We start from the raw sequence: 18,521 nt of genomic DNA, 5'->3' as shown, positions 1-18,521 counted from the left end.
ACATTTACAGGCGCATACAATTGCATTTATTGTATAAAGACAAAAAGACAATTTGGGTTACTTGTCAATATCAGGTTTTCATTTTCAGGTAGAAAAAAGTGGGTTTGACAAAACAGGATTAAACTACTGGATTCAATGGACAGCAAATCACAAAGTGATAAAAAAAAACAAAAAAACTGCACATACAACTACGCAACAATAAGTGGCAAAATCTTCTCAATCAGAGATGGGATTAATGTTTAAATACTACAGTATCAACACCTATAAAAAAATGTTCCACAATGGTTTGAATTCTATCAGAGAAAAATAAAATGTTCTCATTTGGTAACTGAAAATTAAAAAGCAAGACAAAGGAGGAGGAGAGGGGGGGGGAGGGTAATGATGGTAAAAAGCATGCAATTTTGTTCTTTTGTTAAGCTTCTCAATACACGTGACTTTACTTGTCACTTGTTCACTCTATGCCTCCTTGAAATAAACTGTCACCTCTTCAACCTGTCGAAAATGGGGTTTGAAGTTCAACAGACGTCCACATTCAATGCATAATAGATAACATTCATTAAATGTTTGATACCTATCTTCTACCGCCTCACAGTCCCTGCTCAGTAAGACAATTCAGTAAAAACAAAAGATAAATGCAGAGACATTAGACTGTATACAGCTGTATACTGATTTGTGAAGAATGCATGATTCTGTGTTAAACCACACGGACACAGTTATGGGTGGTGACTTTAAGTGGAACTGTACAAAAATCAATTTGCCGCAGAGGTCGGAGGTGTTTAGGACACAGGTGGATGCAGGTACAGATGAGGGGCAAAGCTACTGGGAACCGGAGGAGGAGCCGTGGCTGCCCTGTCCAGGGTAGCTGCCGTACTGGCTGTAGTACTGGTTCCACTGGTTCTGGTTCTGGTAGTACTGCTGCCACTGCTGAGCATACTGGAGGGGTAGAGAGAAAAACAACGGTGAGAAGGTTCAGAGTTTCCAGATAATTTCTAATTTGTCCAACTTACAGATTCAATAAGAACCAATACACGTCTCTAACTTGTTATTGTTTGCAGAGTTCATACACATTTTGACCAATGGATTTCCATGACTTTTCCATGACTTTTCAATAACTTTGAACCAAATTTCCATAACCACACATTTTGTGAAATCTCAGTGTATACGTGAAAGTGACAAAATGTAGTATTTAAACTAACAATGAGAATTCCAAGGCATACAGTATACCTTAAATGACACAAACCGAAGTATGCCTGCTTATATATTTTGAACGTATTTCTTTAAAAGCATGTGAATTATTTAAAACTCAGTGTATGTGAATATCATGAAAATATGAATATAACAAATTTCCATGACTTTTCCAAAACTTTTGGGGTTTTATTGTTTCCAGTGACTGTTCCGGGCCTGGAAATAAACATTAAACAATTCCATGACTTTTCCAGGTTTTCCATGACCGTAGGAACCTTGTGTTTTGCTGCATTGATGCATTGTGTGTCTGTGTGCAGTGCTATTTGCTGAATGCGTCCATAAAATGAACATGAGAGCAACGTTTGTCTGTCAGTACATGAACCCGTGCTCCCATCATACAGTTGATTGAATACTTTTAGAAACACTCCCTCCCTCAGCACCTGTTGCTCAAAGTTAAAGACGGAGGGAGGAAGGATGTTCACCAGTACCTGCTGATATTGCTGGTTGTAGCTCTGTGTCTGCTGCTGCTGTGGCTGTGGTGTCTGCTGCGCTTGCTGCTGCTGCTGCGCTTGCTGCTGTGGCTGTTGCTGGTGGTGGTTGTAGGTCTGTGCCGCGGCCGGTGTCTGGCTGTAGCTCTGGCTGTAGCCCGGGTACTGACTGTAGTTGCCGTAGTAGTTCTGGTTGTAGCTGCCTTGCTGGTACCCTGGACTGTAGCTCTGGCTGTAGCCCTGCTGGTGGAACAAGAAGGTGAAGAGATTCATTTAATAAGTTTGTCTTTTTTATCATTTTATCATCTCTAAACGTTCATACTGCCAAAGAGGCGATGGTAAATACCTGGCTGTATCCTGCCCCCTTGTAAGGAGCCGGGCGGTTGTAGCTGGCTCCCGACGGCTGGCTGCGGCTGTATCCACTGCGTGAATCAGACCCTCCGTCACGGTAGCTGTTGCCCCAACGACTTTGGTTATAGCTGCCACCACGGTTGTAGCCTGCCATGAACACACATTATGTTAAAACAGTAAAATACAGTATAATGCACAAAATAACATATCGTTACTACAAAAATCAGAGTTTAGGATTTAAAACACCTATAAAATCTGTAACCTTCGTACGAGATAATCGTCTTTCAGAATAATACGTGATTTGAATTTATCAATGCTAGAGTCGTAAGTGATCAGAAACAAATGGGACGTAGTACTCACTTCCTCTGTAGCCACTGCCTCCGTCTCCGCTGCGGTTCTGGTAGCTGCCGCGGGATCCTTCGCGGTTATCGTAGCGCTGGAAGCTGCCGCCACTGGCGCCACGGCCGCGGAAGCCGCCCTGCCTGCTGTCGAAGCGTTTCTCAGGGGGCGGGCCGGCCTTGCGGCCCTCCTCATTGTACTGCTTCATCAGCTTGTCAGCCTCCTCTTGCTGCAGCTCAATGTGCGTCACCGCCTCCAGGAAGTCGCAAGCCTCAGGGAGAGTAAAGTTGGCTTGGAGAGTGACAGAGGTGACCACAGGAGGAGAGAGAGAGCCCATCCAGCGAGAGACGGATGGAGAGAGGAGGAGAGAGAAAGAGAGGGGTGGGGGGGGGAGGGATGTAGTGAAGACCAGAGCAGCCACACCACCGGAAAACAAAATGAAAAATAATTAGTACCGTACAGGGTCGGTGGGAATCATAAAGAAGGTACGAGCAAATAGATGAAAGCAGAGGGCGGGGTAAAGGTCACAAACATGACCTCCAGGGGAACATGGAGGAAACATTTGTTTAAGCAGACACGGGGGGGTGGGTGGGGGGGGGGGGAGGAGACATCGGAGGAGGTGGGGAGGGGCACAAAGGGGACAACTAGAGGGGTCGGTGAGAAGAGGAAACAGCACTGCAAACCGAGCACAGCTGACGTAACGCTTATTACAAATTAACTTCCAACAACTCCAGCATGTGACTGCTTGTAAGTTTGCTGTTTGGAAATATGGTTTTTTTTTTTTCAGGGGAAGCCCGGGTGTGCAGCGTTATCGCCATGGTTACAGGAGCTCAGCGAGGCCAGAGTCTCCGTTTGCAGTGCGTCAGAAGTAAGCTGAATGGCAGGTGGCAGATTGAGGGCAAAAGTAAGAATTAAATTCATGTGGGCCGTTTGTTTTTTTTATATATAATGTCCGGGTCTGATATCTGGCCAAAGGCTATGATAGGGGGGGAGGGGGAGGGAGGGAGGGGAGGGGGGGGCATCTTCCAAGTTTGATTTTAAAGACAACACATAGAAAAAGTAAAAAAGTAGATCTGGTGTTTTGTTGTTTCCACAGCATTCCTACCTTTCATTTCTAAAACAGCATGATCGGGCACATCCTTCCCCTGCTCATTGGTTTGCTTTAATGTTCGTTCTTTTAAATCCTCGTCCGTGGGACAAATTACAATAGCCTTGCGTTGAAAACCTTCAAAAGGACGCATTTTTCGTCTCCTTGCTGATCCATATACATTTGTCTAGCAATGGTGACAAGAAAGAAGTAGAAGCTTGTTTGTTATTGTTTACTTGTAATGGCTTTCCACTGGAAGGAAGCAGGAACCCTGCAATAATGAAGTGAGAGAGGTTTGGCTCGGATGTCAAGTCTACGGTTTTTTTCTCGAGTGCTAACGGCCTCTCGTCACTCCACTGACTCACCTGCGCGTCCGGGGATCCAGGCTCCGGTGACTTCTGGTGGACATTCACTTTGGACGTAGAGGGACCCAAAAATATCTGAACTGGCTACACTGCACCTTTCCTCAGCTATTTAAGATATGCAGGTACTCATAAATCAATATTAAAACTGTATCTCTTCATCTCCTGACGCTGTGCTGCCTTTGAACATCTTTTACATATAGTTGGAGTTATGACGCATTTCTACTTTGAACAATCGTTGCCATACAAGGTGACCAGCCAATAAAACCCAAGATATTAATCATTTTCACGACAGAGCAGAGTAAATGCAAAGTTAGGATGATGCAACATGCAATGTTTTCCAAATGTGTCGTGCAGTTTCCATAACTCACTAAAAGGAATATTAAAGAGTAAAAGTCACAAACCTAAACCGCCATTAACTAATATGTGTCATTATTAAAGAGGTAATGCATTTCTACCAGTGGTTACATGTTGAAATTTAGGAAGTATATTTATCCTGCCGAGAGTTAGTCAACTTAATGGAAGCCACTTTGAACTGGGAATGTTAAAAGTGCTGCATTTTCTATACCACACTACAAGTCCTGCCTCATAAACATGAACTTCCTCCCACGTGAGGTTTTTGTCATCCCATTGTTATTTGTGAGGCCAATTTTAAATAACTCATAACAGCATAATGCAAACACCATGGCAACATGCAGCAAGTCCCCACTTAGCTTTATGATTCAATCTATTGTAACACATCCGAGGGCGTTTAAATCTGAAACCGCTTCCACTACTTCTGGATAACAAACCTGTATTCATCTAATAGAGATTCAATTAATTCAAACCAATACAGATCCGCGACAAACATGCACATAATAATAAACTGAGCATCATCCTGCATCGTGTTATTTAAATAGACAAAGTGCTGCACCAGCAGTTACACACTTTACTACTCAACAGCAAAGCAACTCTAAATACCAGCTGCAAATAACTGCTCAACAACCACCAGCTGTTTCTACACTGACCAACATGACACCAGCAGTTATTAGTAAGATCAATGTTAATGTTAATGTTCAGAATAATATATATGTAAATAATCGATGTCTATATGTTCGAACAATCAGTAAGCAAGATATTAAATAGTTTTAAAACGCAAACTCCAGAAACATGCTTCCCATAGAAATACCTCCAGGACCGGTGCTCCAGCACAGCAGATGGCGCTAATGCACCTTGACTTTACTTGCTAGCCGTCGATAAACCGAACAAACGAAGAATGACTTGCTATTCTGCCGGGTCCCTCAAAACACTTACCTTGACTTACCTCCTCTTCATACGCACTCTAGTCCCAGTCAAGTACACAACAGAGACAAATATAACCCACCTGCGCGTACTCACAGTGTCCAATGAAAACCCAGCGTCCATTAAAGACCCACCTACCTTTTTGCACATTCGCAGATATGGATCTGGAAATCTAAAGGCCGTTAGTCGTTACTTACCTTCAGTCAATTAATTAAAACACACACTCAAAAGCTCCATGTATCTCGCTCAAAAATAGCTTTTAAAAAAGCTATCAACTCTGTCTTAGTAAAATTAGCAACAGAAGGTGTTTCTTACTCACCAGTCAGAGCTTACTTGTTTCTCAACATCTTTACATAGTCATGGTCTACTTGTACATTGTTGAAATTCACAAGACAAACAGTACTGTATTATGACAAGAAAATAGCAAGTGCAAATATATACGGAGGGATGAAAACATGAAATATTCTGTCACTTATGAGAGCCATTAATCAGTTTTCCTAAACAATGCATGACAAGCAAGTGACAAGAGGGTGATCAATGCATCTTCTACTCTATAATACACAGAGCCACCCTGAAAGATAAATAAATATTCCATTAGAGAGAGTGAACATCAGGGCACATTGACTATGGCGAGAATCAGAGCAGAGTGTGGGTGGGATGGCAGTACCTGGTCAAGGATGTAGTTGCGCCTCTTGCGGGCGGCGATCTCGATCAGCCTGTTCAGACACTGGGTGGCCTGCTGGATCAGGATGTCCCAGCGGCCGGCGTAGTTCTTTTGGCGGCGTAGGCCCATGACCTGCGGGACAAATGGACAAACGGACACGCGGTAGTGAAGAGACTGTTCAGCAGTTTGTGTTTGTGTTGTTCGGGCGGCGGCGTCTCAAACCGACCTTCATCTTGTCCATGATGGCGTTTGTGCCCAGGATGTTGTACTTCTTCTCGGGGTTGGTCTGGGCATGCTTGATGGCCCAGGTAGTCTTTCCACAGGCAGGAAGGCCAACCATCATCAAAATCTGGAAACAGGTGACAGAAGGAATTAAATAAATCTGAGATAAATCCAGTTCCTATTTAAATCCACAACTTTGTCAAATGAATTTCAAATGCATTATTCTTTTCAGTGCTGGCCAACCTCGCAGTCAGATTTGCTGGCAGGTCCCTTAGTGCCTCGGATTTTGTCCTCCATCCCCAGATTGTGAATGTAGGTGTATCCCTCTGGTGCGGGGAAGTAAGGCTCCGGCTTCTGTCCAAAGTTGAACTCAACAGCACAATTCTTCACCAGCACGTGAGGGAACAGGGCACGACCTGCCAGCTCCTCCTTGGTTGTCTTAAAAGCCACACCCAACGCCACTCCGTTCTTTGAATAGGTCATCTCCACCCCTTCACTCCCGTCAAAGTCCTACAGTGACAGCATGAATATTAGTTAAAACCACCAAACCAAGGACGAATTACTCAAATTATAAGATCAATGATCAAAAAAAGAGTTATACAGTGTTAAACAAAAAGAAATAGTTGAATTGCTGTTGCCATAACTTACAATGTAACAGCCGATGACGTCGTTTTCACCAAACTTCTCCCCGTAGTCTGCAAACTTACAGTCTTCTGATTTCTTTCCTGTTCCTCCGTATCCATAGGAGAAGGCTTCCTCACCTAAAACATGACAAAATGCATCGTTTCTATTTAAGAACACAAATCTCCTATACAGCAAATTCATTCATCCATCCATTCCAACGAAAAACATCTCAATTGTTGGAACAGTTGCTTCACTCACCGAGCTGAGTGCTGCAGTGGTTGAGGGACCATCCGATTCTGACCACATGGGGATCCGGCTCGCTACTGGGAAGGTGCTTCACGGGAATCTCCTCATTGATCTGAAGAATTGAGAGAAAACTCCGGTCAAACAAAAGCCAAGAGACGACTTTCAGGAAATCTTTGATACCATAAACATGGAACCAGTCACGCAACTAGAAGGTAGCCAACAATTTGTCATCGTTTACTGCTTGTTATGATTGAGTTCATGGTCACAACAGTTTGTAGAATTTCCCTGATTCATTTGTATAATAATGAATGTCCAACCATGTTAGTTTCCAAAATTTCACTGTATGCAAATAGGAGAAACCAACAAAAGGAGCTCCTCATACACCAATTACAAAATACTGCAAGCATTGTGCATTAAGGACCATTTTTCAGAATGGATTAATTTCAATTCTCTAGCTCCATTTGAGTAGTTTTATCTGTCAAGTTTAAAATCCAGCTAGTCGCTTGAGGAAGACATTCATTCTGTGTATATTACCTTCATCTCGTAACAGACACGACCCTGGGTGACACCATGGGAAGCTCGTGCTCCGGCCCACAGGTAAGCAAAGCCTTCGATGGTCAATGGGTATCCGCTGTAGCGATCTCTGGACACTTTGAAGTGCAGATCACAGTTGTCTGAAAAGAAGCCAAAATTTAGTTTGCATAAAACATATACTGCTGTAAAGTGAATGAGTTGTCTAAGCTCAAAAGGAGTGAATGCAGCCAAACAGCCTCCACTTCACATACAATCTAGACTTATTCTGTCAAGGAATCATTGTCAGAAGAAGATAAGAGAGAGAGGTACATAGAGCGGTGAGATCAGATTGGCCACTACACCAGGTATCAAGACAAATCTCATGTTTACTTACATGTGTCAATGGTAACAAGAGTGTCATCTATGATCTCCTCCTCGTCTTCAGCAGGAGGTTGTGGTGTGCGAGATCTGTACAATCACAGCGGATGATGTTAACAGCCGCGTTTCATAACATGTATTTCACTTATTCTGCTGTTGATTCTCACGTACTTCTGTGATAATTCATATCATCAGGTAGCCTCGATTTTAAAATATCACAATTAGGGTTGCAAAATTCCGGGAATATTCAAAGTTGGAAACTTTCCATGGGAATTAACGGGAATATACGGGAATAAACGGGAATAAACTGGAAATGTTGTGGGTAATTTATACTAACTGTATTTACCTTGTCATATACAGACATAAATATAAACATTTTGTTTTGTCATAGGCTGTTTTGAGCCCTGAGGAAACTTTGGGCACTTGACTATATGCTTCTGCATCGTTGTGTCATTCTTAACATAGGTCTTTGCACAGTATTTGCAAATGTACACAGCCTTTCCTTCTACATTGGATGGGGTGAAATGCCTCCACACATGAGATTGTGCACGTGGCATTGTTCTGTAGAATATGATGAGAAAAAAGTTTGTAAAAAAACACTAATGCAATGCCAGAGATATAAATAGTTAGCCAAACAATTGGAATCTTCTGTAAACATATTTTACAATTGATGGATAAACGTATGGAAATAGGCTAGATGAACAGATGAACAATCCTCAATTAGCATGCTAATATATTTTCCCCAGTAATATCATTGAAACTTACCTGACTAGTCCTGCACTCTACAGCAGGCCTCAATAGCCCTGCTGTAGAGTGAAGGATGCTGGGAGTTATCTGTGCATGTGATGGAAGAATGCACAGTGGAGGGTTGAAAATCAACGTGCAGTGTGAGCTGCATTCCATACATCTTTAAAAGTAGAGTTTTGAATGATGTTTTTATTGCTCAGCGTTTAATTTGCTATTTTTTATTTTTTTCAAAATTCCCAAAATTCCCGAGCTAAACTTCCCATGGAAAGTTTCCGGAAATTTACCGGAAACTTTCCACCCCTTTGCAACCCTAATCAAAATTGATGATGCACGTACCTCTTGTCCTCTCGGTGCTCGTAATAGCCGTAGCTCCTGCTCTCCTCGTGTGATCTCTTGCGGCTGTGCTCTCGGCCTCGATCGGATTCCACTTTGACTTCGTCGGCCTGAGCAGCGCCGTCTTCGCCGTGTTTCTGTTCCGTCTCTTGGTTTTCCTGCTGTCTGTCTCCAGCAGGCTCGGCGTCCTCTTCCGCTTTGATCTCAACTTTTACTTCTGAAGCTATAAATGAACAATGAAAGTGAGCTACTTGTTCAGTGTTACTACATTACAATCAATTGCAATTGTAAAAACGTATCTGCAGTAGGTAACATTTTGTCGTGTTGTTGGTGGAAATGTAGTAAAGAGATGTTTCCAATGTGTTGCCCTCATGTCTTCAGGCTACATCAACCGGTGCTACACACTGAAACTAATGAATAAATCAGGAGATATGAGTTCAAACATGTGCACAGGTACACAGTGTGTTGGGTCTTTGTATTAACTGAGCCTGAGGCTGTTATATTTCTTTGCAGAACTGCGGTTTCATTTTGGCAACACCAACCAGTCTGATTATCTAAAAAGGATTCTGCAAAATCTGAAACTATTAATATGCAGCTGTGGGCTAAGTGGTCCTCTGTATTTGACCCATCGTAAGGCAACCGCAGGGCAGAGCAAACTGTATACCAACTTTTACTAGGCAATTAAAATACTAATGACTTGTGCCATCCTGTAAGTAACATTTATGTCACCAATAAAAACATCTGCAAATCTTTGCCTTCAAGGCATGCTGGGTAATGTAGTTTTTTAAACACAGCCGCCTTTTCTTGTATTACCCAGGTTCTATTTTATTTGGATTAGTCTAAATTCTTCTGTTTGGAACATGGTTAAAATGATTCTCCTCGTGGTTAATCACTGCTGTAAATAGAGAGAACCCAAACTCTCCTTTGCATGAGGTGTATTAATCATATTAATTATGAATAATATTGAGATAATACACTGTTGTATAGCAGCAGAGGTTCTATGGGATGATTTTATAAGGTTTATATATATTGGTATTTTATAAGATGATATCCTTTGCTGTGGATGAAGAGTTTCTCTCTCAACCTTGTTTATATCCAGCTTCACTACCCTGGTGGTGAATACTACGTCTTATTTAGTTTAATTACTGAACATTCAAAGTTTAAGTGAAGTTATCAGTCCCAAACGATGCACCTTAAGCAAAACGTCCGTCGATATCTCACCTGGTTTGTTCTCAGATTTCTCCCCTGGTTCAGGAACAGGTTCGGTCGTTTCCTCCGACATCGTGTCAGCTTTGTGTATATCGACATCTGCTGTGAAGTCGGGCATGCTGTGGCCCGAGTCTGATGCTGGTTGACTTGCGTAGGGCTCGCCGTCCGCCTCCTCTTCCTCGTAATAACCGCCTGAATCTCGTCCCTCATCTTCCTCTTCGAGGGCAGCATCGTCAGCTTCAGCCAGTCGATCTCCATCATCGACCCCATCATCTCCATCATCCACCCCATCGTCAGCCACATCTTCTGGATCATCACGTCCATCATCTGCATCAACACGTCCATCATCTAGATCAACACGTCCATCTTCTGGATCATCGGGCCCATCATCTAGATCAACACGCCCATCATCTGGATCATCAGGCCCATCATCTAGATCAACACGCCCATCTGATGCATCATCCTCCCCATCATCATCCAAATCCTCTACTGCCTCTGCAAACAAAAAGGGAGAATCAAAACTTTTAGGTCTCACTCAAGAACATAAACAACGCACTCTTCCCCTTTCCTTCTTATCTGCAAATGTATTCCCACAGACACAAATCCACACGAAGAAGAGACAGTCCCTTAAAATACCTGAATGACTTCCTGCCAACGGGTTGTATGGGTCAAAAAGAAAAAGCTAAGTTCAGTTTACTAAAAACTATAAAGTGAGAGTTGTGTATGTGACTGTAAAAGAACGGCGAACGGGATAACAGCTGTGAAAGCTGCATTGAGGTAATTAATACTGACATTAATTATGTACAGATAAGGTGAATGACGAATATATGTACAGGACCAGGAAGCAGCAGATGGATCAAAACTGTAGTGCATGAATACTTCTTTTCTCTATTCTCACAAACTTTTTGCACATTTACACATCACAATATGTCCTTCTATTTTTTGATTCTACTTATAACATTTCTTTACAAACCACTACAGTGAAACGTGTATATATTATAATGTGCATTCTTTATTTAATTGGTACTCTATTGCATCTTTTTATTCTCTGATCATTCAGAACATGTCTGCTGCTGCACAGCTGCACATGTGGATTGTTATTATTTCAACCCCCTGTCTTACAGAAGGCAACAGACCCCTCTAGAGGACCTTATTTCCTGGGGTTTACCTGGGCTGTCCTGGGCCTCATCTCCATCCTCGTCCCCCTCGTCGTCGTCGTCGTCCTGGAAGTCCCGGCCGAAGCCGACCGCCTGCTCCCCGGGCTCCGCAGCGTCGTCCGGGCTGTCGGCCTCCAGCGCGGCCCGCAGCCGCTCCACCAGGTCCGCCTTCAGGCCGCGGGTCTCCAGGCCGCGGCGCTGGAGCTCCTCTTTCAGCTCGTTCACCTTCAGCTTCTTCACGTCAACACTCATCGTGTCGTCGGGCGTTTCCTGGTTTTAGTAAATTAATCTATAAGCAGAGTAAATAGAAAGAGGGGGGGGGGAGGAGAAGCGGTCACGCAGAGCTAACAACACCCGCGTAACTTTCAAATCGATATCTGTTGCGCGGCAGACTGGAGCCAAAACAGGCTAACATGCTAACAGGCTAGCCGTTGGCCGGTAAGCTAGGCTAGCAGCGGTGGAAGAACCACAACAACCAACAAACACACCCCGTTCTCCCACAGACCCACAAACAGTTCAAATATAACACCCACCGTATGTGAGTAAACACATACACACAACAACAACAAATCAACACTTTGTTTGGGCTGCGGTTTGTTTTCGTTCTGCCCCCTCTCTCCCGGTTGCCGCTACGATGCTAACGCTGCTAGCCCGCCTGAGGTTAGCCAAACACCCGGCCAACGGCTTTGCAGGATACGTGGCTTTTAGCGTGAAAGTAGAACCACACGCTACGGCGGTTGTTGTGCCGGAGCTCCGGGGATCACTCACACGTCGCCCGGGTGCAGGTTAACGGAGCTGCGGGGAAGAATAAAAGCAGGAATCGGGTCGCGGCCTACCTCCTCTCTCGCCTGGCGCGCGGATCAGCAGCGGTAGATGTGTGAGAGAGTCGCACAGCGGCCCCTAGCGGCGGGAGCTCAAACCGGACGTTAGCGCCAAACCTGCGCACGCACACACACACATACACATAGATAGAGAGGTAGAGAGAGAGAGAGAGAGAGGGAGAGAGAGAGAGAGAGAGAGAGAGAGAGAGAGAGAGAGAGAGAGAGAGAGAGAGAGAGAGAGAGAGAGAGAGAGAGATAGATAGATAGATAGATAGATAGATAGATAGATAGATAGATAGATAGATAGATAGATAGATAGATAGATAGATAGATAGATAGATAGATAGATAGATAGATAGATAGATAGATAGATAGATAGCTGGTAGATACATAGATAGATAGATAGATAGATAGATAGATAGATAGATAGATAGATAGATAGATAGATAGATAGATAGATAGATAGATAGATAGATAGATAGATAGATAGATAGATAGATAGATAGATAGATAGATAGCTGGTAGATACATAGATAGATAGATAGATAGATAGATAGATAGATAGATAGATAGATAGATAGATAGATAGATAGATAGATAGATAGATAGATAGATAGATAGATAGATAGATAGATAGATAGATAGAAAGATAGATAGATAGGTAGGTAGATAGATAGATAGATAGATAGATAGATAGATAGATAGATAGATAGATAGATAGATAGATAGATAGATAGATAGATAGATAGATAGATAGATAGATAGATAGATAGATAGATAGATAGATAGCTGGTAGATAGATAGATAGATAGATAGATAGATAGATAGATAGATAGATAGATAGATAGATAGATAGATAGATAGATAGATAGATAGATAGATAGATAGATAGATAGATAGATAGATAGATAGATAGATAGATAGATAGATAGATAGAGTACTTTATTCATCCCCGAAGGGAAATTAAGTCGTCATAGCAGCCGGTATATTTGAATACAATCAAATACAATACAATAGAATAAAATAAAAAATATTGAGGTAGAAAGAATAAAAAACAGAAACACAAGATAAATAGGTAGATAAGGTGCAGTGGCAAGATGATGGTAATAGTACTGATGATATGATGGTAATGTTATTGTTAGACAGTATATAAGAATAGTACAGTATATATAGTATATAATATATCATAATATATATTTATATATGATAGTAATTATACCAATATAATAGCAGTATATAGTAATAATGGCAGCAACAGTATATATAATAATAATAGTAATATAATAGTAATAATTATAACATTTACATATACATTTACATGTATAAATATGTGTATGTGGACTAATGTATACAAAGAATATACAGAGAGTATGATATAATATATGATATATAGTAGAGGTATAGATATAAGTATTTGACTATACAATAGATAATATACTATGAGTGTAAGAATATGTAGACAGAGTGTGCAAAAGACAATATTATTGTATAAAATGATATATAATATCAAATGATATATAATATCAATATGGTTTATATTAACACATATCACATATGATGTGAAATAAGTGTATATGGAGCGGAGTGTTGTACAGGGTACACAGTGCAAGGAGTACATACACACACATACACGTGTATTATAAGACTTTTTATCTTTACTGTATTTATGTTTTGTTGATAAAAATTCGTCTGGATGCGTTGTGTCTAATGCCCTAACGTTTTGTTTGTGAGGCGACATCACGAGTTTCAGTTGGTTTTGGTTTCTTCGGAACTTGGGTCACTCCGGAAGTGGGGTGATGTTTACCTTCAAGGCATGCTGGGTAATGTAGTTTTTTAAACACAGCCGCCTTTTCTTGTATTACTCGGGTTCTTTTTTATTTGGATTAGTCTAAATTCCTCTGTTTCGAACCTGGTTAACATATTATTCTCCTCGTGGTTAATCACTGCTGTAAATAGACAGAACCCAAACTCTCCTTTGAATGAGGTGTATTAATCATATTAATTATGAATATTATTGAGATAATACACTGTTGTAAAGCAGCAGAGGATCTATGGGATGATTTTATAAGGTTTATATATATTGCTATTTTAAAAGATGATATCCTTAATTGGTCCCACAGGCTGTCAGGTTCTAACTCATCATGACTAACAACCATCTGCACATCCTTTTCCTGCCTGTTCTTTATTTGGAATAATGTGAATCACAACTATTCACACACACACACTCCATACAGATAGTTGTTATTTCACTTGCAGCGAATGCCTCACTGCACCTTTGAATGATTGTAGTTTTTGTTTTGTATTTTATTTCTGCTTTATTATGGTGGGCTCTTTCTACCTTTCTTTTATTTTAATTTAACTATTGGACTGCTGAGCTGACCGGTTTCTTCTTGTCCAACATCCTACTGTTGACAATGTGTTAAACTGTATGTGACAAATAAACGTGGAAACACGATGTGGAATTTAGCAATAATACAGCAGCTGGAGTCAAAATAGGTATTAATCAGCGTTAATAAGTAACATTCTATTCTTAAGTGTAAGGATAATAATACTTAAGTGTAAAGAAATAGAGAATGCGTATGAAATATAAAATGTTTAGTGTAAAAACCAGAACAATTTGTGCAGTGTGAGAATATGTTCGGTGAATGGATTGTACAAGGGGCATTTTACTGGTGGAGAATCGCATCGATACACACTGAATCTTTGTTTTATTGCCCATTTCTTGTTTCCATCTAGTAACTGACTACTGAGGGGATGTCATAGAGTTTATTTGGCTAAGTTTTTCCTTACACCAATCCAGGCTTAATGACAGAGCATGTAGGATGCACCTTGTACAGAGTGATGAGTTGTGAATACAAATACAATTTGACAAATTGCTTGTAATGTGGCACCATCCCCATTAACAGACAGCATATCATTTTATTTTACACCCTCAATATACAGATGTCATCATATCCAGTGTACACAAACCAGCCAAGGAATTCAGAGTAAATACAACGTGATATGTGATTATGAAACTTTAGGGGCAGATGTCAAAAATAAATCACTGATGTGACCCAGGGTCTCAAATGAAGCCAATAGAGCATAGAAATCTGTGTTTGATATGAGATTCTGGTCCATGACAATCACTGAAATAAAAGGTTTTATGCTGAATTTGTCATCAAATATATTAGCTTTAGGGTCACTTCCTATTTTAATCTTTATATACAGTCAAGTCTTATTATGAACATGCAAGATGAACCACAGAAAAACACTATGAATATCATAGCAATCCCCCTTTAAAAACCAGGCTCAAAACTTGAGCCAATGAAAGAATCCACAGGCCACTGAAATGCTCATGTCCCCCTCTTCACCCTAGGTTATGGGTTTAGGGGACAGTGTGTGAAGCAGGGTTGTCTTCAGGTTGTACACATGGCTGTATTAAGTTGGTGCAATTATTCCTTCACACACAGATCAACAGAAAGTGCCATAATATCTAGCAAATGACTTATTTAATCACTTATTTGGAGTGGGAAAGGACACCAGCTGCCTGTTGAACTCTCTCAGGCGAGCATCCATAGTCTCTGTGGTCAGTGAGAGTTCTGCTAGTTGAGTCTGTAGGCTTGTGATGGTCTCAGTCAGCTCCTCCTCTTTGCGGCGAGAATTAGCGGCCTGCCTGCTGTACTCCAGCACCATACATCCAGTGCCGATGAGGAAGATGATGGCCTCTCCCAGCAACTCTGCGCCCAGCTCCGCAGCCATTTCCTCATTCAGCGGCTTAATGGTGGAGCCCCGAAAGCCCATGATCCGCATCTTGGTTCTCATCTCGACCCAGTGGTAGACTGTGAGGGAAATGAACATACTGTAAACAAGCACATGGAAGTAAGGCTTTCAATAAAATACTTGGTTTCTCAAATAAGCAGGTTGTATTTGTGTTTTACAGTTATTTCTAGTGAAGTTTAAGGTTAAACTGCAAAATATTAAGTCCAAGGGAGGAACCTAAATAGCAGCAATGAGTGAAAACACAATACAATGCAATTTAATGCCTAAAAACTTACAATATAAAAAAAACAGTGCAGATTCTATATTTAGATTTTGTTGGTCTTTTGCAATGTTTTGTGTGAATAATAGAAATGTCTATAAAAATCACTGGTAATTTTTTGGAGCAAGAGAGACTTTTTTGCTTAAAGTTCTAGGAGACAATAAATAATATGTATTTACTTTATTTATATATTTACTATAAATATTTTGGAATCTGCATTGATAAGAAACTGATCTTTAAAGTCCACGTTGATATATTGTTGTCAAAGCTGAGAATGAGACTGGGATTCATTTTTTAGAACAAATCTTGCTTCCGTTTGTTCACAAGAAAACATTTTTAGTGAAGCAGTGTTTCTCTCCGTCTTTGGACTGGTGATGTTATTTATGGAAAGGCAGCAAGCTCCGACCTACAACTTTTACATGCAATTCATCTTGCATTCATTCATGAGCTGTCACACGTTCTGAATTTGACCGCTCACCTTTAGGCAGACGTGACAGAGTCTATAAGTGTAAGAACAACCGCCTCAAGCTCTCATTGATCCCCAACCCCCCATGACACCACTCAATAAGGAAACATGTTGATTCCGTCTTGTATCTCAATAACCTTTGCACCTTGTCTGGCACATTTTACTCTCTTGTTGTTGATTTTTTAAATCTTTATGTACAAAGCTGTTTTACAAAAGCAGTAAAGCACCCCACCGCCTCTCTGACTTGCTGTCCTCATCATTTTACCCGATCACAAACACAGCCTACCCTGCAGGTGCCAAAGTTACACACTGAGCTGGGGAAAAATCTGCTTTTTCTTCCTGTTTTCCACACACTTCATTAATACTTCTTTATACCTCAATATTTTTTATTCTATTGGATTGTATTTTATTGTATTCAAATATACCGGCTGCTATGACGACTTAATTTCACTTCGGGGATGAATAAAGTAATCTATCTATCTATCTATCTATCTATCTATCTATCTATCTATCTATCTATCTATCTATCTATCTATCTATCTATCTAATACCATTGAGGCCATTTCTGGGGATTAATTGTCAATAATGTCAATTTTAACTGTTGTTGGTCTCAATTTTATTACTGGTTTCACTATTTGTATTTATTTACTTTTCAACAGTGTTACTTTTAATTAATTCTCACCTTATCTTAATAGGTATAGCCATGTTTTATGTTATTGCTGTTTGTATTTCAATGCTTCTTATTCCCTGTATTGCAGATAGTGTTAATAACATGATGTGTTTAGCTGCAACGGCCATTTTCTTAGATTTTTTAAATATAAGTATAATCAGAGCACAGTGACAGAACTACAACATGTCCTTCTGATAGGACACAATGAACATGTCCTCCTGATAGGACACAATGAACATGTCCTCCTGATAGGACACAATGAACGCGACCTGAGGTAAAGACACTTCCTGTCCTGATAAAATCACTTCTATTCACCCTGTTCAATGACAGACAAGACCCGCCCTCTTCAAAGCTACCCTCGCTGCTATTGGTCAGCCACATGGATCCCAGAACGTGATTGGATAAGCGGTCATAACCCGAGCCCTGTGATTGGTCGTTCCGGCCCTGCCCGAGCCGATCTCCCTTCCGGGACTCGGACACGGAGCTAGCGGTCATTAGCAGCCGTTAGCCCGGGGTACTCACTCTGGGCCGGCGGCAGGCAGATGTAGCTTTTGAAGAACTCGCTCCTCCGGGCTCCGGCTTTGATCCGGTTCGCCACCGGCTTGCTCATCTGCCTCACTCCCAGGTAGAGGAGCTTGGCGATGGGGAAGGCACCCACGACCATCTTGGCGGAAACGGTTCACCGTCTTCTTCTCTGGGGTTTATCGGACGGGCTGGCAAAGAGCGAGAGTACGCCCTACCGCCACCAAGTGGTAGCGAGTGGATCAAAGAGTTTTATACTGACAAACTGAATTGTTTTCTGGATCTAGGAAATAAAACGATAACAGTAAAGATTACAATACGTTTTCTTTGATAGCATTTAAAAATACCTGCAAGTTACTTTTACCCAAGATTATAATCTAAAATGTAAATAAGCAAACAAATTTTCTGCAAACTTTGGTTAACGTTTTGAGCATTTTAAACCCCTCAAGAGCAAATTCATTTACCTGAAAACAAATTATATATATAAAATAAAAATAATGAAAAAAATAAATTATTATAATAATTATGAAAATAAACTTCTACTAGCACCAAATGATTAATAGTATATATATTAATCTGTATATACAGTCTATGGTTTTTACCTGTAGTGACAGTGTTTTTTTCATGCGGTGTTTCCTTCTTCCTTAGCTGTTATTTGAGCTCCAGCAAGCGCTTTTTATATGAAGGAGTTCCTCCTCCGTTTCTCATACCCACTCACCATAGATATATATAAAGACTAGATGTCTCGTCTGCGATGCCGGCCAACGGAGCCGGACGTCACCACATTGCGGCCATCTTGCCAGAGGTTGCTCGCTCACCCATAACATTGTGTTGA

The 18,521-nt window shown here is 41.1% G+C and overlaps 2 protein-coding genes across 4 annotated transcripts; both read right to left on the bottom strand.

Moving 5' to 3' along the window:
• Nucleotides 1–3: 3 nt before the first annotated feature.
• Nucleotides 4–12,072, bottom strand: hnrnpul1 (heterogeneous nuclear ribonucleoprotein U-like 1). Of its 3 annotated transcripts, none has more exons than XM_061072751.1 (16): nt 12,023–12,072; nt 11,198–11,475; nt 10,042–10,524; nt 8,824–9,043; nt 7,757–7,830; nt 7,384–7,523; nt 6,862–6,961; nt 6,628–6,740; nt 6,223–6,489; nt 5,984–6,106; nt 5,761–5,889; nt 3,469–3,637; nt 2,385–2,654; nt 2,020–2,171; nt 1,674–1,916; nt 4–933 (listed from the first exon to the last, which is right to left on the bottom strand). In XM_061072751.1, the coding sequence occupies exons 2-16, from the start codon at nt 11,436–11,438 to the stop codon at nt 817–819; spliced, it is 2,841 nt and encodes a 946-aa protein (XP_060928734.1). In that variant the 5' UTR covers nt 11,439–11,475; nt 12,023–12,072; the 3' UTR covers nt 4–816. The 3 variants fall into 3 exon arrangements, with proteins under 3 accessions (XP_060928734.1, XP_060928736.1, XP_060928735.1); XM_061072753.1 differs by having other exon boundaries at nt 1,674–1,913; XM_061072752.1 differs by lacking the exon at nt 12,023–12,072 and adding an exon at nt 11,955–12,009.
• Nucleotides 12,073–14,764: 2,692 nt separating this feature from the next.
• Nucleotides 14,765–17,840, bottom strand: opa3 (outer mitochondrial membrane lipid metabolism regulator OPA3). Its single transcript, XM_061073272.1, has 2 exons — nt 17,687–17,840; nt 14,765–15,828 (listed from the first exon to the last, which is right to left on the bottom strand). The coding sequence occupies exons 1-2, from the start codon at nt 17,826–17,828 to the stop codon at nt 15,503–15,505; spliced, it is 468 nt and encodes a 155-aa protein (XP_060929255.1). The 5' UTR covers nt 17,829–17,840; the 3' UTR covers nt 14,765–15,502.
• Between the last annotated feature and the right edge of the window lie 681 nt (nt 17,841–18,521).

This window comes from Limanda limanda, chromosome 6 (assembly GCF_963576545.1).
Source record: "Limanda limanda chromosome 6, fLimLim1.1, whole genome shotgun sequence".
Classification (NCBI taxonomy): domain Eukaryota; kingdom Metazoa; phylum Chordata; class Actinopteri; order Pleuronectiformes; family Pleuronectidae; genus Limanda; species Limanda limanda.
This window is presented reverse-complemented; position numbering and strand designations above follow the sequence as displayed.

Excerpts from the sequence above, each read along its gene's own strand:
- opa3 (XM_061073272.1), bottom strand. The coding sequence starts at position 17,828 with ATGGTCGTGGGTGCCTTCCCCATCGCCAAGCTCCTCTACCTGGGAGTG. Across the intron at positions 15,829-17,686 it reads CTGCCTGCCGCCGGCCCAGA|TCTACCACTGGGTCGAGATG; the intron begins GTGAGTACCCCG and ends TTTCCCTCACAG.
- hnrnpul1 (XM_061072751.1), bottom strand. The coding sequence starts at position 11,438 with ATGAGTGTTGACGTGAAGAAGCTGAAGGTGAACGAGCTGAAAGAGGAG. Across the intron at positions 10,525-11,197 it reads TGAGGCCCAGGACAGCCCAG|AGGCAGTAGAGGATTTGGAT; the intron begins GTAAACCCCAGG and ends TTTTGTTTGCAG. Across the intron at positions 7,831-8,823 it reads GAGCACCGAGAGGACAAGAG|ATCTCGCACACCACAACCTC; the intron begins GTACGTGCATCA and ends GTGATTGTACAG.